We start from the raw sequence: 21,186 nt of genomic DNA on the forward strand, positions 1-21,186 counted from the left end.
TTGACACTGTGGCTACATTCAGACTGCAGGCAAAAGTGACACATCAGGTTTTGACATGGATGCTTTTTTGTTTGTTTTTTAGGATGGAATCTGGTCTTCCACGTCATGACCATGACCATGTCACAAAATATGAATCTCAGTGAATGTTGAGTTACAAATTCTATCTTGCAGTGCAGGATTTCTGTACAATATCCTGCAAATGTTCACATTTTATTTTCCTTAATCAGTTCTGAAGGGATTTTTTTTTAACAATGTAACATCAGTTTGAATAGTCAAACCACTGTATATCAACATTTGTCTCAGTTACACTGGTAGCACTTTCTAGTACACCTTGGTAAGAACATCATAATAGTAAGGTAATACACAGATAATACTGTAGTAATATCTTGCATTTACCAGAGTAATAATCAGAAGTCTTTAGTCATGTCATAACCAATAAAAAAATTGGAAAAAGATTCTTCTGATTTGCATCTCCCCCTCTTTGACAAACATTTGCTTTTGTTTTGCATGTAATGCTGTAGAAATATGTTTGATGGTGTGATATGTTATCTTAAAACACAAATCAGGTCTTTAAAATGCAAAAACTACCTGTTTCTATTGTATTTCATGGCATTGTGAAATTAGCTATAATTTCATGGCTATAGCTGACATTTAATGGTAAATGATTAACTGGAAACTCATGTGGCACTTTCAGTGCAATAACTATGATTCAGAGCGTGTTGTTCTTGTCCAATGGAGTCTGATATCAGCCACATTTATATACAGTAATTTCAGCAACAACCGACACAATCAGATCTGAGCAGTGTGACTGCAGTGTGAATGTAGTTTTGCAAAAGCACTTAATGATGAAATCAAACAATGCACAGTTTTCAGTGGTCAATGCTCTTAACGTGACAGCATGAAGATTTATGCTGAACTCAAACTGAATTGACTGCATAGTTGACATAAAAGATGCACAGTCAGGTCCATGTATATTTGGATAGTGACACAAATTCTGTAATTTTGCTGCTCCATACCACAGTCAATTTGAAATGAAGGAATCAAGATATGATTGAAATGGATTTTCAGATTTAATCTAAGGGGTTCAAAAAATATTGCAATAACTGCAATGATCATTTTCAATACTTGGATAAAAATCCTGTGCTGTCGATGACTACCTGAAGTCTGGAATCCACAGATGTCACCAAACAATGAGTTTCCTCATAGATGATCCAGAGGCAGAATGTAAAAATTAAATTTTCTGTCCAACAATATATGGACCTGACTATGTATAATCTTCATTTGTAACTATTGGTCAAAAATGCTCTTGCGTGTCTTTGAAAGCACTTGGAAAAAGTCTAAGGTTTGTTTGAAAACTGCGTTCCAATTGCGACCATCCCAGACTTGTCCTAAGAGGAAGGTGGACCTCAAGATGCAGTCTTTGTACAGGGGCCTGGACTCTCTTGTAGGTTCACCTTGGATCTGCACAGAAAAATGTGATTGATTATTACAAACCTGATCAGTTCCTTGTCTGATCTGTATGTCACAACAACATTGGTTTAGATATTTTCAAAAAAAAAAAAAATCTTTTTCAAGCCTCATATCTAGGAGACAGTGCTGTGCAGTGCTGTTTGGTTTAGCTTCCAGTAGCTCTTCATTATTGCAATGTCTTTAATGTATTTTCTGGTGAAGTAGTTGTTAATGAAAGCAGCTAAAGGACAATATGTCTCTGATACAGTGGAGCTAAACTTTCAAGTAGGCCTGATCTTTAAGTACAAACTAGAAAATTAGACACCTACACTTCAGTCTGAAAAAATTAAAACAAAACAACAGTAACAAACACAACTCACAGGTATCCAGCCTATGCTTACTTGTTTCTGTATATCAACTGCAAACTTCTACAGTGAAGTAATTGAGAGACTCCATTAAGAGTCTGGTCTAGATCAGCTCTACACGTAAATTGTCATGAAATACCTTTTGTTATAATTTGACGCTATACAAACAAAATTTGACTGATTGATTGGTTGGTTGATTGCCTGCCTGCTTGATTGATTGATGTAATGATGTGGCTCCACTGTGGCTCTTGACCAGGGGGCCAAAACTTCGGCTCAAAAATGATGCTAAGGCGTAGGTACCTTAAAATTGTAATACTGTTGTAATAAAAACTGGGGGAGACTGATTGCCTCTAAAAAGCCCTGGCTTCTACTGTATAGACTTACACTGGACTGATTCTGGTCTCATTCATTTTATATGAAACTTCCGAAAAGTGACTTGGTGGTCCATCCTTAAATTACCCCTTTGTTAATTAGGCCTAGATTTAAGGATAAATAGAAGGCTTTGATTGAACTTAACATTACCTTGGACTTCCAGAGTTTTGCCCCTTTTGTCCAAATACGGGCACTTCAGGCTTCAAAAAGCCAAGGTGGTGATGGCTGAATAAACTTCTGGCTGTTTGTTGGACTGTTTCCTCTTACCTGTTGTGTGTCATGTGACTCTTGACCAAGTGACCAGCAGCCAGAGCAGCCATGAGTGACAGCTCTCCAGCCAGTACAGTAGCACACACCACCCTGGCCAACTGCCGAGCATTCTCTCCTGGACAGTCCTGGCATGCTCCCTGTACACCCAGCATCTGAACACACACATACAACTACCATCAGTGCATGTCTCTATGCAGTACAGTCATGACAATGACGCTATGCTGATGATTGTCCACTTGGAGTAGGTGTAATAAATAGTATTTATGGGCCTGGTCAAGGGGAGGTATACATGTGTGGTGAAAAATTGAAATTGTCCCCCAATACCCCATAAAGCGTTTTGTTTTTGTTTGGTTTTTTTTAGCAAATTTTGTATAATTTTTGGATCTGTTTTTGGTTTTGAAAAATTCGTGTTGACAAAAAACATTACAGCCATATGAAGACGGGCATATCTGCGAAAAAAAAATAAAATAAAATCTCAGAATTGCAATTTTCTCTTTATTTGAAATATTGTAAAAATTTGAAAAATGTGATATATGAAGGGTTTTTTTTTTCCATATTTTATTTTTTATTATGTGTCTCCAATATACTGTGGTGAGATTTTTATACTACCTTTTCCAAAAAGTAATTTTTATTACATGTAAATTTGGGGGCCTGGAGATTTTAGGCATTTGATCCATTACCATTGAAATAAGTGTTTGGTTTTTTTTTTATAATGGTTTTACTTGGAACTGGAAAATAAAAATTACAGAAAGTAAACATACCTATTTTAAGGTACCTTATACAAAATTTATATGAATTATAGATAACTATGTGAACTTTGCATATCTTTTTCTTTGATCCATTACCGACGACTATCTTACTTTTACTAAATATTGTACCAAGCCATCCTGAGCACATGGTTACATAACATTTAAGCTTACCACGTGTACAGAAATATGAACAAAAAAAGCACTCTGAGAGCGCAGACCTCCGCCAAGGCAGATCAGTGGGCACCCCACCCCTGATCACCACCAAAATTTAATCATTTCTTCCTTGTGCCAGTATCAACATTTCCTGAAAATTTCCTGAAAATCCGTCCATAACTTTTTGAGTTATCTTGCTAACAAACAAACAAACAAACATGCATGCACGCATGCAAACACACAAAGCAAAGCAATCACAATATCTCCTGGTGGAGGTAATTAACATCAACTTATGTATCGATAAAGAACAGGGTGTGTCAGAATTAGTAAAATTTATTCCGTTTTTAGAATTTATTAGATATATGTATCAAAAACATTGGGCGCATGTCCAACAGAACATTTGGTTCAAGTGAATTATCTCAATTTTTTTTATCCAGTTTTCTTAAAAATTTCCTCACAAGAATAACTACATGACTGTTTCTGTGATATGATTTCATGGCCTTTTAGGGACCTACAGGAAGTAATGGTTTCATTAGCCGCGGAGCAGAGCAGCGGCTTCCTCACACTCCTACCAAATGAGGTAGAGAATTGGGTCGAGGCTTCTATGCATGACTTTATCTGATTGACTGAGTGTTTCAGTTCCCTCCTAAGGATATCATAAGTGAGTTTTAAGTTCAAGCAGAATGCACAAACTGTAATTTAATTATGTACAGTTACTTGTTCCTTATATTAGCCATGTTGTATATAATAAAGTTGTAATTGAAAACTTATCTGTTTTTTTCAAACAAAATAGTCTGTGCTTTTGAGATTATAGTCTGTTTTGATCCGTTACTCAGTGGGCAATACTTTCTTTTGCCCTTAATGAAATTTTAATTATGGTACATTTTTGCTACAACACAAACTGGTGTTATTAGAAACACATGTTAGTTACCATATTTCATTGTATTTTATGTGAAGTTTTGTCTGGAACAGGGCACTTTATCCATTTGCATAAGTAAAAAAAAAAAAAAAAAGATGTTCTTTTTTTTATCCATTACCAGGCTTATTTTGGCTTTTTTTTTACCACAAAAACATCATTTAAAGGAGTTGTATGTAGGTTTGTGGCCAAAACTGGTACTGTAATCACATTCAAAATACTGTAGAGCTGGGGTATTCAAATCTGGTCCTCAAGGGCTGGTATCCTGCATGTTTTAGACATTTCCCTCTTCTAGCGCGCCTAGTTCAATTAATGATCAGCTCATCATCAAGCCTGATAATGATAATATGGCTGACAGGTGTGGTTGGAAGCAGGAAATATCTAAAACATGCAGGATAATGGCCCTCAAGGACCGGATTTGAATATCCCTGCTATAGAGCATGGTATCCCCTCCCCCACCCCCCAGACTAGAGGTTGTCAGATCCAGCCTGTGTCTACTACAAGGAGCTACCATGGCAAGCGACGAGTTCTATACCACAGTCTCTTCACCCACCTCGGCTCACACCGGCTCTCAGTGGCTCTTACCGGGCGGTGAGACTGTGGGCTCATCCGTGGGAGACCACGGGAGAGCTATACCTGGTTAGACCCGGCATCAGTCTTCAAATTCTTCTCCACTTTCAGCCATCTCCATGTTTCAAAAACATCTCCTATACATATCCTTGTTTTGTTTCTTACTTTGTCACGACATATTTGGGAATAATAAGAGGCCTTTTAGGTTTAGTAACATCAGACATTTATCAGAAACACAGCTCCTTTAAGTAAATCATTCTTCCCATATCAAAGTACTTATAAATACGTACCAAAACATGTTTTATAAGTTACTTTAATCATTTAGTTGAAACAATTTTTTGATCTGTTACTGCTTGACCAGGCTGTTATGTTCATGGAATAAAATGTGAAAGTTGAGGAGGAGAAAGATGTTGATCTGGTGCTACACTTTCTCTTCTTTGCTGTTTTGGGACTGTCACAGGTGATAGTGTATACATAGTGGTTATGGTTTGCAAAAAGGTATTTGATATTTACTTTAAAACTGAAAATAATAATAATAATTATTATTATTATTATTATCATTATTATTATTAAGTAAGTATTATCACAGTTAATTAAAATATATTACTTTTATTGCCAAACTGAAGATTGTAGTCCAACATGCAAACTCCACACAGAAAGGTCCCACCCCCATCGACTGGTGTTGGAATCAAACCCTGGACCTCCTTGCTGTGAGGTACAAGTGCTATCCACTGCGCCACCATGTCGCCCAGGTTCCTATATTTTTTCCAAAATCTTTCTATTTACTAACCATTGTCTATTTTTAAACAATTGGATTCTGTCATTCTTCCATTTACTTAGATGAATAAACCCGCTCGCATTTCTAAAGCTCACTTACAAAAGGAAGTCAACAAGGGTGGTCTTGGCCTCCCTGTTTTCAGACACTATTACTGGGCCGCAAATGCAAGGGGACTTATGTTCTGGCACTGGGGTTTTCCTGATGACTGCTGATGATGTCTGCCGTGTCTCCACTGTGGCTAAAAATTTAATCCATCTCCATTTCAGAGAGTTCTCTATCAGTACTGCTTTTTTTTTTTTTTTTCAAAATCCAGATTCCCCCTACATGATTTGATGAAAATTTTAATCTCACAAATTCTTAAGATACATATTCAAACTAAAAAATCTCAAGGATTGACAGATATTTCTGTGAATGTTCCTATAACATGTAATCATCTGTTTAAACCAGAAACAAGGCTTACGCTGTCAGGGACTGACAGCAAGGGTATATCTCCACAATCCCCCCAATCCTTTGCTATATAATAAAGCATATAAACGATACAGTGTACAAAAGATACCAACTTAATTGTTATTCAGAAAGCAGATTGTGGATAGATTTAATATGAAATCTGGCATGGAATAGAAATACCCAGAACTGTTCATTTGATGTTTTCAGAACATTATCAAACATGAGATGATCATTATTATCATGGAATGCACCCCTGCAAGTAAATTGGCAGAAGCAACCAGGTAAAGGAAGCCACATCATAATTACGTGATTCAGATCACCCCATCGTGTTTTGTATCTTAATTGCCCTGCACCCTTAATATGAACTACTGTTTGTACAAGGATTAAGAGCCTAATTGCCTCATCTCTGACAGTGTGGCTAGCAAACAATATTGATTGAATCTTTTGTCTGTTCAATATTGTGAAAGCATTTATAAAGTATTTGTCAAAGTATTTGAAAAAAATTCAAATACTTTTCAGACGATCCAAATTTAATCTTGATCAGCACATTTCTTCCTGATTAACATCTGAGAAACCTATATTTCATGAAAAAAATGCCACCTGGTGGCAAAATATGATATCATATGAACTTTGGGTACAAGGAAAAGATGGATATTTGTCAGAAGATCAATATGAACTAAATTTGATATCAATCTGCCAATTATTTGCTGAATAATGTCAGAAAAACTGATTTAATTTTACTGAAAACACTCCACCTGTGGCAAAATATGACATCAACTAAACTTTGAGTAACAAGGAAAAGATAGACATTTTTGGATGATTGATATGAACCAAATTTGAGCTTGATTGGCTTACTATATCTATTGATAATGTCCAAAAAAAAAAAAGATTTTCCAAGTGCCCCCATCTGGACAAGTGTTAATAGTCATGGAACACCTCAAATCAATAGGGTTCTTCCCCTTGGGGTCACCTATGTTGGTGCTAACGGGGGATAGTTGTCACGTTCACACGAAGGGCATCCAGCCTGAATAATGTCAGAAAATTCTTTGCTGAATAACGTCAGAAAAGGTATTAGATATTTGTTGGATGATCAATATTAACCAAGTTTGAGCTTGATTGGCCAACTATTTCCTTAATAATGACCCAAAACACACCACCTGGTGTCAAAATGTGACATTATTGTAAACTCAAGGTAGTGGCATGAAGGAAGATAGACAATCAATATGAAGTTAGGCAATTGAAATGAACTCAATTTGAGCTACATTGACCTAGTGGCAGAATAATGGCCAGAGAACCAATTTTTCCCCACAAAACTCCACCTAGTGAATGAAAATGACCCCATATGAACTCTGGATGGTAGACAGAAAATGGACATTTTTAAGACGATTAATACAAACCAATTTTATCTCAATCGGCCTATTATTGCTTGATTTATGTCCAAAAAACTGATTTTCAACTCAAGCAAGACTACAATGACTGAAATCCATAGGGCTCCTCCACTTGGGGTCTTCTATGTTGGTTATCAAGGGATAAGAAATCCATCCAAATCTGTCCTAGTTATTGTGTTTTACACAAAGGAAATCCGGCAGTGGCAGATGCAGGGGAGGCATTCGGGGTAAAACCATTACATCTCCAAAATGGAATATAATCATAGACAGTGTGTTTCTAGACTGGAAGAAGAGAGGATTGTGCTGTGTTGGAGATCTCTATCTAAATAATAACTTTGCCTCCTTTCCTCAGCTCCAGACTAAATACCAACTTTCTCAATCTCACTTTTTCTGATATTTACAGATCAGACAGTTTATCAAAGAATCTTTTCCTGGATTCCCTACAAAACCACAACCGCAAAGTTGTCAGGTTAGAATCCTAACCCTAGAATAAAATAAATTATTATTATTAGGATCAGAGAGCTTTTCATTTTAAATGATTACAGGAAGTGGTGAGTCTGTATTAAAATTGCAATGGTTGGCTGATGATGATAAATTCATTTTTTAAAAAGCGTTCTGGGTTCAGGAGACTTGTGTTCTGAGGTAGCATAGCTAGTCAATGACTGAAAAACTTAACTACTTAAATCCTTCAGAAAGGTCTCAAAAGATGATGAGATCAATGACATGTATGATCAATACAATAAGAGCCTGCTCATAACATCAGAGCTGTGGAAAGATGACACTTTGCACATCCTAGGCAAACATGCTGCATAAACCGCACATGGGGCTCAACTTCTGAATCACAAAAGCTCCACAGGTTGTAGTGGTTTCATACAAATGGGGCTAATGATTACAAATAAAGACCACCCTGAAATACGAGGCTTTTTCATTTTAAAGGCCTGGTACATGGCCTATATAATGTGTGACCATGTGAGTGTTTGTCTGTGTGTACCTGTAAACAAGCTTGTTGGGGGGGCAGGTTGGTGCCTCCTCCCACTGTGCCCAGCTCTATAGAGGGCATGGTGCAGCTGATGTATAGATCATCTCCTGTCGGTCCTGATGCCTCCATGAGAGTGATGCAGTTACTACTACCCACAGACTGAGCTGGATCCTGGACCACACACATTCACACCAAAACCAAACTACTGAATTAAGGTGATTTCATTAAGGCCTGTGTAAAATAAACTAACTTCTATACACATTAAACTTTATAAGCAGTTGCTATTAACATTCCACCTGATTGTATACAATATACATACAATGTATGCATGTCTGTATGTATGTCTGGCATGTAAAGTTAGACAGTTAAAATGTTTTTGTCACTTTGTGTTCAGCATAAAAATAAGTGTATTGAACAGAGGCTGCACCTTTCTTATGTGTTAACATGCTTCTAGTTGGGAGAAACAGACAGGAATCTGCTGGAAGTACCACCAGAGTCCTTTGGTAAAAATATTTTTTATCATATTACCTCAGTCAGAAGAAGACATCACAAATAGCATAACTTGTTAGTTTGTTTGTGCTATTGATATTCAATTCAAGTCTCACATATGGGCTTCTGTTTAGTTCTGATCCAAATTACCTAAGTACTCTCTGAAAGTGATATTTAAATGTAAGCTGTTAAATTCTGTTTTCTCCTGCCTTAGTCAGTAGCTGTAGTGGTCCTCCTGTCTGCTTCACCACACCCCTTGCACTTTAGAGCTCAGAATAGTGCTGACCTTTTGATTATTTTGAAACTTTTCCTGTATCATTAACATTAGCAATGCAGTTAACACATTTTGTATGCTTTGTCAAATATTTGAATTTTTTCAGTACCTGTCCACATGCGATATAAATAGCTGCCACCAGGTTGGCTGCATGTGCGTTAAAGCCTCCGATGCTGCCTGCCATTGCTGAGCCCACCAAATTTTTATTGATATTGACTTCAACCAGGGCTTGTGTAGTTGTCTTCAAAACCTGCAACATAGATGGACAAGGACTGTTTTGTACCTACAAAATGTGGTTTCTGTCACCTATGTAAAGATGTAGTAACTCGTAGATGTCAACAGAAAGCTTCCCAATATTGTGCCAACATAGCGCCATGCACTGATCTGTGGTTCCTCCCACCTCCTTGACCACTTTGGCAGGAATTGTGGCCTCGCACACAGTAGACTTTCCCCTGCCTTCGATCCAATTGATAGCAGCTGGTTTCTTGTCAGTGCAGTAGTTCCCGCTGACAGCCACCACCTGCACCTCAGGGAAGTGCTGCTGCAGTCTGTTCAGAGCCTGTTCTGTACCCTGCAGACAAACAACAAGTTCAGCACTGCTTTCACTTCACTGCATGTCTGGGACAGGCAGTGTCTTCCTGTTCACTGTCATCACATTTCTGCACATAAATGTCATTTTGCACCTTCATCATACTGAACATTACAGTTTATTTTGATCTATCTATCTATCTATCTATCTATCTATCTATCTATCTATCTATCTATCTATCTATCTATCTATCTATCTATCTATCTATCTATCTATCTATCTATCTATCTATAACATGTGATGCTGGATGTATGCAAGGTCCTGCTCATCTTAGGCTACAGCTGTCTTTCTACTTCAGTCACAAGTATGACTTGTGCAATGTCAATAAAGATTTATTTCATCTTTTCAACAATAATGTTGAATATAAATGTTATCAACTTGCATCATAACATGGACAATGCGGTGGCATTAACATTTCCACCACATAGCTAGAAGGTTCTGAATGAGATTACTAGTTGGACCATAGCCCTGCTAAGGCTAATGCTAGATGCTGTGTGTGTATTGAGATTGGTAGAGATTGGTAAAGGTGGAGACTGAATTTCCCTATGGGGATAATTTTGGATAAAAATTTTGAGAAGTCAAAGATCAAGGTTTGAATTTACAGGGAAAAAACAGTCTCTGAGATTCAAATCACAACTTCATTAGAAAAAAAACGTGCATATTCTCAGTAAATACTATGTTGATAAAAAGGGCAAACATATCTGAGTTTTGTTTTGTATTGAGATTTTATCATTTTTATTAAGTTTTTACACTCATAGTACTCATAGTGATTTGGGTGTTTAATAAATAATGGCTCAAACAAATAAATAACTAAGGCTTTAAAAATGAAACCCTCCTTATCAGTCTGCACAGTACAACACAGACACATACAGCACAAAGCAGAGTCACCTTAGAGAGCATGTTCATTCCCATGGCGTCTCCTGTCTTGGAATGGAAGCGTATGAACAGATTCCTCCCAGCTAGGCCAACCAGCAGTCTCTGAAGACGAGCAAACCTAAAAAACAGAAACCAAAGTACTAACTTCTTCACAGAGACATATTGTGCAGGTTTCTATTTGTCTCTGCATGAGGCTTTGTGTTCTACCTGCTGGTGTTGTCGAATGCCTCTTTGATGGCCTGGAATCCATGGGTGCTCTCAAGCCAAGCTTTGACTTCGCCAGCCTTGCACGCCGAGGGCAGCCTCACCACAGGTCCTCGTGTCATGCTGTCAGCCAGGATACAGCTGCTAGCTCCGCCCCCCATCTGCAACATGCAGTCATTTGCAGTTCATATTACAACAGGATATCATTATAATGAACATGTTCACGCTTTCTCAAGAACCAACCACAAAACAACTAGACAAAATAATGGATACACCATTTCAATACTTCCCTAAAGGAAACAGCTACTGGATTTGTATATTTTTGATATTTTACACTTGTATTATATTTGATACTGAATAAACACTAAGAGTGCGAATCACACGGTAACTAAGAATATAATACCATGATAATACCAGAGTTCATGTTATCTGGTATATGATGACTTTATCCAAAGTCACATGTGGCTGTCTGGCAGACAATGGGCAAATGGGCAAAATTTGGAGTGGGAAATACAGCAGATAAATAAATTAATTCACTGAAAGCATATTACATAGCTTAATGCAGTGTGACCTAAATAGTGCTGTCAATAAAACTTAACTGTACTCAGCTAATTTAGCCAGATGACTGCTTACACAAAGGACTGTTCGCTGAACAGGCATGCTGTAGAAGAATTTTCTACTCTCTACAAGAGCAGCACATGGAGTAAAGAATATAGCTGTGTGTGTCACAGATAACAGAAAACAGATAATAGATTTAGCAGAACATAGTGAAACATTGGGTTTTTCTACGAATTTGTATAATATTGCCTAGTTAACATTTCAGACAATATGGGATGATATTATGAAGAAATTATTGCACTGGCAAAGTCATCAGGATTTAACATTACACCAATAAGCTTATCTTTTCTTTTTAAATCATCTTCAACAGGGTGGTATGTTTATACCAGTGGTTTTCAGTGTCTTTCCAAACCCTTGGGTACATTGTTAGGACTAAAATTGCACTTACTGCAATTGCTCGACAACCTCGGTTGGTGCTTGCGACTAAACAGCCTTCTGTGGTTGCCATGGGAACCTGAAACTGTTTCCCATCCAAATGCAATGGTCCAGCCACACCCACGGGTACAGGCATGTAGCCAATCACATTCTCACAGCAGGTTCCCATAACCTGAAACACACAAGTATGAACAACTATATCAAAGAGTACAGAGCAGTGTGAGCTGGTGGACCACGGTGCTCTGTGACTGTGTTTACCTTGGAGTAGTCATAGTCAGTGTAGGGTAGAAAGGACAGGGCAGTTGGAGAGGGAAGCTTGGCAGATATCATCTGTCTTCGGATGGCGACCCCTCTCTCTGGTCTCTCCATCATGGCCTCCAGTTTGTAGACAGGAATGTGTTTGGAGTTCACCAGCAGCATCACCTCAGCATCGCTCAGGAAACGGGGCCCCAACTGTTACAGACCCAAACAATGACTGAACTGAGCTCCATGCACTCATGACACCAAAGGCCAGTTGGAACTCAGGAGATGTGGTCTTCAGACTCTTACAGACCCGTTTTTCTCCTCTCTTCTATCACCTCAACTGGTCATGGTGTAAAGCTGCCCACCCTGAGCCTGATTCTGCTGGAAGTTTATTGTTTACTAAAGAAAGTTTTTCCTGTGGATACCAAATTGAATGAAATATCTGTATCATTGTATTACATTTCATTGTATTTTGATATATGCAAATATTGTGCTCAACAAAGGGCTCGTTAACTGAAAATATTCCATCACTGATGGAATTTTTTTTAAATGACGGAAAATTCTGAAGGCCGTCCGTCATTTTGACAGATTAAAATACTGAGGGTAATCTACCAAAGAAAGTTTTCACACAACACTGTGAACAGAACCTGCTCGCAGGATCGCTGGTCTGTCTGTCTCTTAACAAGTCATCAAACAACCCGTAACAGCACCCCACCTGTATAGAACCATAAAGCACCTGTATATAACCCAACAGCACCACTGTTCACAACTACGCTGAATACAACAGCGGTACTTCAGTCAAATGACTCACCGTTAGTTCACCTGTAGTACACCCCCTGTCCAGTTGATGGCGAGTGTGCATATTAATCAGTCAGTGTCAAGTCTTGTCTCGCTGTTTAGCTGACTTTAGCCAAAATTAGATGCTACTTTGCTAGCGCAAGATGTGAAGACAGCCAAGTCTCCTTAGTTATTTTAGAAAGCCCAGTAAATGGGATGGCATTGATAAACACGGTGAAAAAAGAGGGACTGATGCGGTGAAAGATGACAGACAAGCAAGGAATACGCCAGTTCTTATGGCATTTGGTGTGCTATATGTACGCATTTTCTACCTTTCATCTGTTATTTGATGGCATGTCAATTTGTGCCCAGATCTGTGGTTCACATAACCGGATCCCTAACCCTCAGTGCATGGTATTTGACACTGCGTGAACAAACACAAGGAAAGCTTATAATGTCTTCAGATAACACACCAATTAAAAGTGACGTATATATGTGAGTCATATCACGTTGGTTTATCAGCCAGCAGCAACTACAGTTGCTGCATCATTGAGATGCTTTTGAACATTAAATACTACTAAATATATCTCATTATCATTAAAAAATAAAAATTTGAAATGACGGATAATAATATGTTATGACGGAATTTTTATGACCCTGTCCATCAAAATGACGGACAATAAAAATGTCTAGCGCAACCTCTGGTGCTCAACAATATCTGTAGAGAGAAAGCAATGGTCAGGCATAAAAATATTGTGTAACAGTTCTCAGTTCAGTAAATACATATTAAGGTAACATGTACAATTGTGTTATTTGAAATGCAGAAATTTTCTAAATTGCATTTTACAACATTCTGAAGCTGACTTCTTAACCCTTTCATGCATAAGTCACTCCAGTGGACAGTTATTCTCCAGCTCTTCTCTTGTATATTCATGGGTTTTGTTGCTTTAGTTTCATATCAGCCAACACAGTGGACACTTACGCACCATCTCATACCCTGACATTCATACCATTACTGTAACTTTGCTGTTCTTGATAAATCTGATCTGCAGTAACATGTTTTAGTGTAAATCAATTGTTATTTGTTAGACAAGAAGGGTTTTTTTTGCATATTATCTCCATGAAGTGAGTAATTACTAGCATTAGAATATGTTAAAATGTGAGAAGACATCAGATTAGCAGCATTAAAAATGTTTTTATTTCATTGTTTTCATATCAGTTTTTGATATTGGGTTTCACACACGTTTCTTTTCTTCAAAAATTAAATGCATGGATATTTTTGTAACTCCATAGAAAAAAAAAAAAACAACTTGATCACATTGTTTCTTTTCATGTCTAAGGAGGAATAAAAACAGTGAAGAAAAAAATCTTGACTAAGGTTCTCACAATTCATGCATGAAAGGGTTAAACACTCCCTACAGCATGGGAAGATTGAGACTATCAGTACTGAGTTAAAGCAGCAGCCCTGGTTGTGGGGCTGTGTCATGGGGGGTGGTTTTGAGTCCTTTCGGGTCAGTGGTTGCCTGTGCTATCCAGGGCGTCTCTGTCCTGCTGACACACACAAGTACGCACGCACACACACACACACACACACACACACACACACACACACACAAACACTCTTGCCTGTTGTTACCTTCGGGTTATGCTGCCTTCGAGTATTTTTTACTTGTTGTCTGCTTCTGGTTATTTGGATTCTGAATCATTTTGTTTTTCAAATCACTGATGTTCTTTTGCTGCTTTTCTGTTTTCAATTGTTGTAATATCTGTTTCTGGGTCTGTGTCAGTGTCTGTGTATAACCCCTGTCCTGTTCTCCCACCAGGTAACATCCATACAGTAATAAAATTTTGCCAACAGGGGAAATTGATCTAAGGTTCAAAACCCTCTTGCAGATCAAAACTGTCAAGCAACTTGTGGCATCCAGTACATTTATACTGGAGGCTAAAGTGCTGAACAGGACAGGTTAATTAAAAAAATAAAATAAAAAAAGACTTACAGTGTCAGAAGGTACATTTCGTTCCAGAAGTATCACAGCTTACATAAGTTTCAGAAAATAAGCTAAAGAAAATGTGCACTTAAGCATGTTTCCATCCACTACTGTATGCATCTTTGAAGGGCTATCATCATCAGGATTTCAAAGTTTGCCTTTTAAAAGTAGTATTTGTTACAATACCTCAGTTGTTAGTTGATGAGCTAAAGACATAAAGTGTCAATAATTTCAGGCAGCTGACAGCTGTTGCCCTCAAACTGTTCTGAACTGACTTGAATGCTGGTCTGGAAGTATAATGTTGTTTCAAACTGTTTGTAACCACCTTTCCATAACATTTGTTCCTTCTTCATACATAGTGATGTTTCTCTTCTCATCACTTTCAATCTGCACTTATCTTTTACCAGCTTGTCAACTTTTCCATCTCTCCCATGCATAAAAATCTTTCTGCAATATTTTAAGTTTTTTTTTTCCACTCTCCAAAGCATGCACATAGAGATCTGCCTCAGAACATCCACTCCTCTGGCTGTGGCTCAGCAGACTAAATGTGAGCAGAGTGGCTGTGGGCCATTCATTTAAAGGTGGCAGGGATGCCAGAGTCTATCTCGGTTACCAACGGGCAAAGGCCAGGTTACCCTTAAATGTGTCATCAGTTCATTACTGTATGGATATATGGATCCATATGGATCCACACTCATTCACTCTCACATTCACACCTAGGTATATTCAGGTGCATTTCTTTGGTCGGTTGGAGGAAGCTGGAGTACGCAGAGAGAATTCATGCAGAGAACAGAGAGTAGAGAAGGAAAACATGCAAACTCTACACAGGAAGGCCTGTGGTGGTGTTGGAATCTTGCTGTGAGGCACAGTGGTAATCATTGCACCACCCATTCAGAACCAGGCAAATCAGTTCAAGTGTCTGTTCTATTGGCGTCACACTGTAATTGGTTCAGCCTCAAAGAGACGGTGAAGTAACTAAGCTCATTAGAACATAGTTAACCCACACAGCAACCTTGAAACACTGCAGTCTTATTGGCGGGATTTGACACTGAGAGTGAAAGTGACAAGTCTCAGAATGCTGAGAAGTAGGCCAACTAATAAAGACATTGTTAGTCGTGGGGTTTATGTGTGTGAGTGTTGTACCTGAGGGTTGCTGAGGATGGACACACATTCATCCAAGCTTCTGGGCTCTGGGGGGAGCTTGGTTTCCCTTGGCTCTGACTTGAATTCTTTCTCCTCTTCCCCCATGACAAAGGCAGTCTCTGGCTGAGGGTCGGTCACTGGGGTTGGCAAGGGCCGGATCACCTCATCTAGGAAAATACACAGTGAATGATTCATTAAACACAACTTAAAGTGTACCTGTACTGGTCATGCTTACGACATTAATTGTGCGTTATGTATTACTTATAAGCAAGAGCGGCACAAGTTTGGTAAAAAAAAATAAATCGCCATAAATGCACCACACTGGACCTTTTTATTACGTGAATTACAGGCAGGGGCAGTACCTATGGGAAGCAGCCACTGCAGGCTGGAAGTGACGTACCCTCGTAATTTCCAGGTGATCAACTGCGAGTTAATAAGCAGCAGTCAGTGAGTCAGATTGAGTGGAAAGCACGTGTTTGCACTTGCTTGTGCAGCCATAAGCTTTGCACAGCGCCATTGTCCTAGAGACATGACCCAGCACTGGCCGATAATGTGTCATTTTAGACTGGTGTCTGCTGCACATGGTCAATGACCAGTCCATCACAGCCCGCGAAGGAGGCAACATGTCGCTGACCATGCCTGACTGACAAAGCAGCGACAGCACTCGCACGTACTTGACAACGGGCTATAACATAAGTTACTGGATAGAACCACTAGTATTATATGTGATTTTTGAAATAGCTAGCAATGAAAATTCACTACAGGTACCCTTTAAACAATTATCTGCTGTAAAAACATGACTACACTGTGTCTTACCTTGGTCTTCCTTCTTGGCTAATGCTGTGGTGGTCATATTCTGGACAGGACACAGGGGTCTGCAAGTCGGCAGCTCTTTCCTGCAGCAGGTCTCAGCAGACCATCGTGGAGTCAGGGCCGGGGCAGACATAATAGGATTCTTCAATGACAGGGTGGACTCCATCTCAACTTGCTCAAAGAAAATGTACTTGACTGCCAGAAGAAGGGCCAGAGCCAGGCAGATGACCTGTTCTATGTCCATGGTGATCATCCTGTATGGGAGGACAGACAGGAGTGGGTAGTTAAAATATATTCCTGAATAAAATATCAACAGTACCTGAAGAAACATTAACTATGTTTTAATAATTATATGTCAAACTAATTTACTTGCCTGGTCAGGTAGAAATGCCAGAGTGGCTTCTCTGGTTCGATTCTCCTAGGGGACAGATTGTTCAGCTCCATGCCCACCTGTGGGATGCCCAATGTGCTGTTGACTGACAATGGCTCAGCAATCCACCGGCTGTGTGCATGAACCATGACCAGCCCAAGAGACTAGACCAGAAAAGAGGAACACTCAAATAAACACACACACACATAGCATACAAGAAAAAGGGAAATTAGCAGAATAGAGGTGGTGTTACCATGATAATTTTGACTCTTTGGGTAACAGGGTTGGGTTTGTTGTCCTCCTCTTCCTCCATCACTCTAGAGAAGTGGCTCAGCTGCCAGATGGGATGACCCTCCTGACTCTCACGGGACAGCTAGACACAAACACAATGCAATAATCACAACAATCAACTTAACACACTGATGTACTTTGTCACACAGTGAAGTGTTGCATCCTTACCTCCAGCACCAGAGAAACACACGCAGGGAAGAAGGTCATGAACACAAAGTAATTGGCCAGTACAGACATGCAGCCGAAGCAGCACATAATTTCCAACTGTCGCACACCTGAAAAATAACATTTTACTTCTAGACATCCAGGGTTGCCTGTTCATCCTTCAATCAATGCTGTGACAAAATTTAAGAGATTCTGACAAGCTTTAAAATACTTGGATCAGCTTTTAAAGTATCACTCCTTTGTGAAAAATATTAATTTTGGAAATATGCAAAGCACCTGACATGGTTCCCACTCCGATTACTAAGCACTCCACCAGTGCATCAAGAGTGAAGGTAGGTCCCAGTACTGCCATGCCACGGGCAATGTTGTCCCTCACTTCATCCTGAAAGAAATTGCAGTGAAACTTTTCAAAAATTTGTATAAAAAAAAAAAAAAAAAAAGGAAAAATTGAGAGACAATTACATGTCAAGAACATGCGTGTTTTATACTATATAACTCCGCCCTCTGAGACGGACATGGGTATAGTAAAAACTTGCTGGAATTTCATGTGCAAGGTTCTCCTATTTGGTAATTAGGTAATTATTTCTCCATACCTGAGAACTGGAACTTAAGGCAAACTTAGCGAGCGCACATGCCTTGGAAAGGTCGATCAGAAGCAGGAAGAAGGGCAGAGCCTCACTGGACAGAACAAAATAATAATTTGTTGGGGATTCAGCATACAACATACTCATATGACAGAACATAGACTTGAACTTACTTGAGACCAGTGAGCTCTTTATCAAGGAAGTGAATTACAACTGTACTGAACACGAAGCTGGAAAATATTGTGAAAAGCCCTGCAATGCCTGGAAAGGGAAAGAGTCAACATGTTCAACTGTTCTTCTGTGTTCTTAAACAACACATTTTTGTATCTTTTATATGTTGAAATATTACATTTGTCCATTAAAAACTTGCCAAGAATATATTTGGATCCAAGCTGTCTCAAGTTCTGAAACTGAAAATATATATAAACGATGGCAATGCACCGTGTGATGGTCAAGATGATAATATCACTGCTCAGAATTTGCTGCAAAAGGTAAACAGAAAACAGAAATTCAATGAAAGCCAACTAATCGCTTGTGTCCATTATGTTACTAGTAACATACTGAAATAATGTGAATGAAGTGAGTACAGACAGTACGGACCCTCATTTACCTTGTATAATGTAAACAATGCTCCATATAAACTTCATATTTTCTTCCATGTTTACTTTCACTTACCTCCTCTGTTTTGGGGCAATCAAAATTCCAGCCACAGATTTGGTCGTTGCCAGTGAACATGTTCATAGACATCATACAGATGGTGAGGGTGACAGTTCCAACTATCACTTCCCAGGGGTGTGAGGCCACCAAGAGGCCATGCATACGGAACAGGCGAGTCAGCATGGTGCAGTGGAGCTGGACAATAACAACAGAGGGACTGTGAGTTGGAGAAGCTCCATGTTCACGACATGGCTTTATTTAAGGATGCAAGTGTGAAAATGCAGATGAAAGCACTGACATAATCAAAAATATTTTTTGTTTATTATTTTATATTTTGTTTTCTGGAAAGTTTTCACATCACATGCGAGTACAAAATCAGGTCTAGTGGGGCCTTTGCATTATTACAACATATTGATCTCAGCTTTGCAACAGGAGTTCAGCTTTCAGCTCCAAATATAAATATTAAATTGTATTAAAATACAATTAGAACAGCAAAATTGTAGTATAATGAAAGTGGAAGTGGTATTAAATCAAGCAGTAAGCACATGAACAATACTGATCTAATCTGACCAATGTTCAACTAAACCTTGTTAAAATTTTCTAATTTAGTACCTAATTGGGAAAAGCTCTATCACCCCCACAACCCTCTGGAAGATTATGCAGTTCAGAAAATGAATTAATTAATTTCTCGCCAATAATTAATTCATTCTGAATTTCTAACTTTAATTCCTTATTTACTATTTCCTTAATAATTCACTTATTACTACTACTTACTACTGCTCACTACTGTCAAAAAGGGGGCAAAATATGATTACATTAAAATACCACTTTATTGTCTAACCCACAGGCCTGGGGGCCTATTCCGGCCCGCCAAAGGTTCCAGTCTGGCCCGTGGGATGAATTTGCAAAAAATTATACTTCAGATGTTAACAATCAAGGATGTCGAACTCATTTTAGTTCAGGTTCCACATACACGACAATGTGATCTCAACTAAAATAATAGCATAATAGCCTATAAATAATGACTCCAAATGTTCTTAGTTTAATGTGAAAAACATAATATTACATTACACCTATAAATACTGACAACTGCATATTTTTCTCTTTGTTTTAGAGTTAAAACTTACATAAAATTATTAAAATATTACCATTTACAAACTATCCTTTAACAATAAAATGTGAAAAACCTGAAAATTTGTAAGTAAAATTTTAACATTATACTTCCAGTCATTAAATAGTTTGTGCCTTTGTAGATCCAATCCATAATATGCATGTATAAATGGTAAGTTGACGTGTGATATTGTTAAAATTGCACTTATTTTTCTCAAGAAATCTCAGTTTATTCAGGTTATTCACATCATTTTTGTTTGGATAGTTTGTAAATGTACATATTTTCCGAATTTAATTTTGACTGCACTGAAACAAAGAGAATACCTTGGAGTCGTCATTATTTATTTACAAGTTATTATGCTATTGTTTCACTGGTTCGGTCCACTGGAAATCCATTTGGGCTGAATGTGGCCCCTGAGCTAAAATGAGTTTGACACCCCTGATCTAACCCATACAGTAAATTGTCTTGCATCTTAAAAACTACAAAATGAATGATATAAAATAAAACAAAGTATTTGTCTTGCTTGTTAAAATTTCTTCTTTGCAGTAGAAAAATGCTTGTGAATAAATATATTTTCGAGCTCCTACCTTAAGGTTATTATTCAGCTCTTTCTGTTGGGCCAGGTAAGACCTATCCCTCTATCATTACCAGCGGATTTTGCCTTTACTTTCTCCGCTCCTCTGCTGCTGTTATTCAGACGGCTGGCTGGACTCATATCAACATAAATTATCTGCTTAACAAGCTACATACTTCAAATTTGAAAGATATAAAACGGATTTACCTGCAAAGGATAAAAGAATGGAAAGCGGGACCGTTGATGCGGCTGCTGGTGGTGACTCCGACCTCTCCCGTGTGTTGAGGACAGCTGTAACTGTGGGCCTACCTGTAAAAAGCCGGTTACAGCAACGCTCACTGAGCTGATGCCTCTCAGCTCACCGCCGTTCGATGGAACGAGGGCACGCTACTGCATCATCCGACACTTCAGCCAATAAGAACGGTCACCTGCTACACGAGCGCGTTAGCCACTCCCCGTCTCCTAGGCAACGGAAGTATTGGGGCTTGGCTAGAGCGAGAACGCCTAATCTCACCACTACGGTAGGTTGTACAGTTGAGTCCGTGAATTTATATTTAGAACAGGACAAAGCCAGTAATCGATGGGCCAGTTTCTCTCTAGCAGCGACCT

At 38.7% G+C, this 21,186-nt stretch overlaps 1 protein-coding gene across 2 annotated transcripts; it reads right to left on the reverse strand.

The window, feature by feature from the left end:
- Positions 1-74: 74 nt before the first annotated feature.
- Positions 75-20,938, reverse strand: LOC115426422 (3-hydroxy-3-methylglutaryl-coenzyme A reductase). 2 transcript variants are annotated; one of them, XM_030144545.1, is made up of 20 exons: positions 20,785-20,938; positions 18,911-19,087; positions 18,606-18,717; positions 18,409-18,496; positions 18,245-18,329; positions 17,928-18,033; positions 17,655-17,761; positions 17,449-17,568; positions 17,199-17,359; positions 16,829-17,079; positions 16,013-16,179; positions 12,120-12,314; positions 11,875-12,033; positions 10,872-11,029; positions 10,677-10,782; positions 9,600-9,770; positions 9,309-9,449; positions 8,449-8,607; positions 2,454-2,608; positions 1,407-1,461 (listed from the first exon to the last, which is right to left on the reverse strand). In XM_030144545.1, the coding sequence occupies exons 2-20, from the start codon at positions 19,073-19,075 to the stop codon at positions 1,407-1,409; spliced, it is 2,661 nt and encodes an 886-aa protein (XP_030000405.1). In that variant the 5' UTR covers positions 19,076-19,087; positions 20,785-20,938. The 2 variants fall into 2 exon arrangements, with proteins under 2 accessions (XP_030000404.1, XP_030000405.1); XM_030144544.1 differs by lacking the exon at positions 20,785-20,938 and having other exon boundaries at positions 75-1,461; positions 18,911-19,075.
- Positions 20,939-21,186: the final 248 nt, after the last annotated feature.

The sequence above is a fragment of the Sphaeramia orbicularis genome, chromosome 9 (assembly GCF_902148855.1).
Source record: "Sphaeramia orbicularis chromosome 9, fSphaOr1.1, whole genome shotgun sequence".
NCBI lineage: Eukaryota > Metazoa > Chordata > Actinopteri > Kurtiformes > Apogonidae > Sphaeramia > Sphaeramia orbicularis.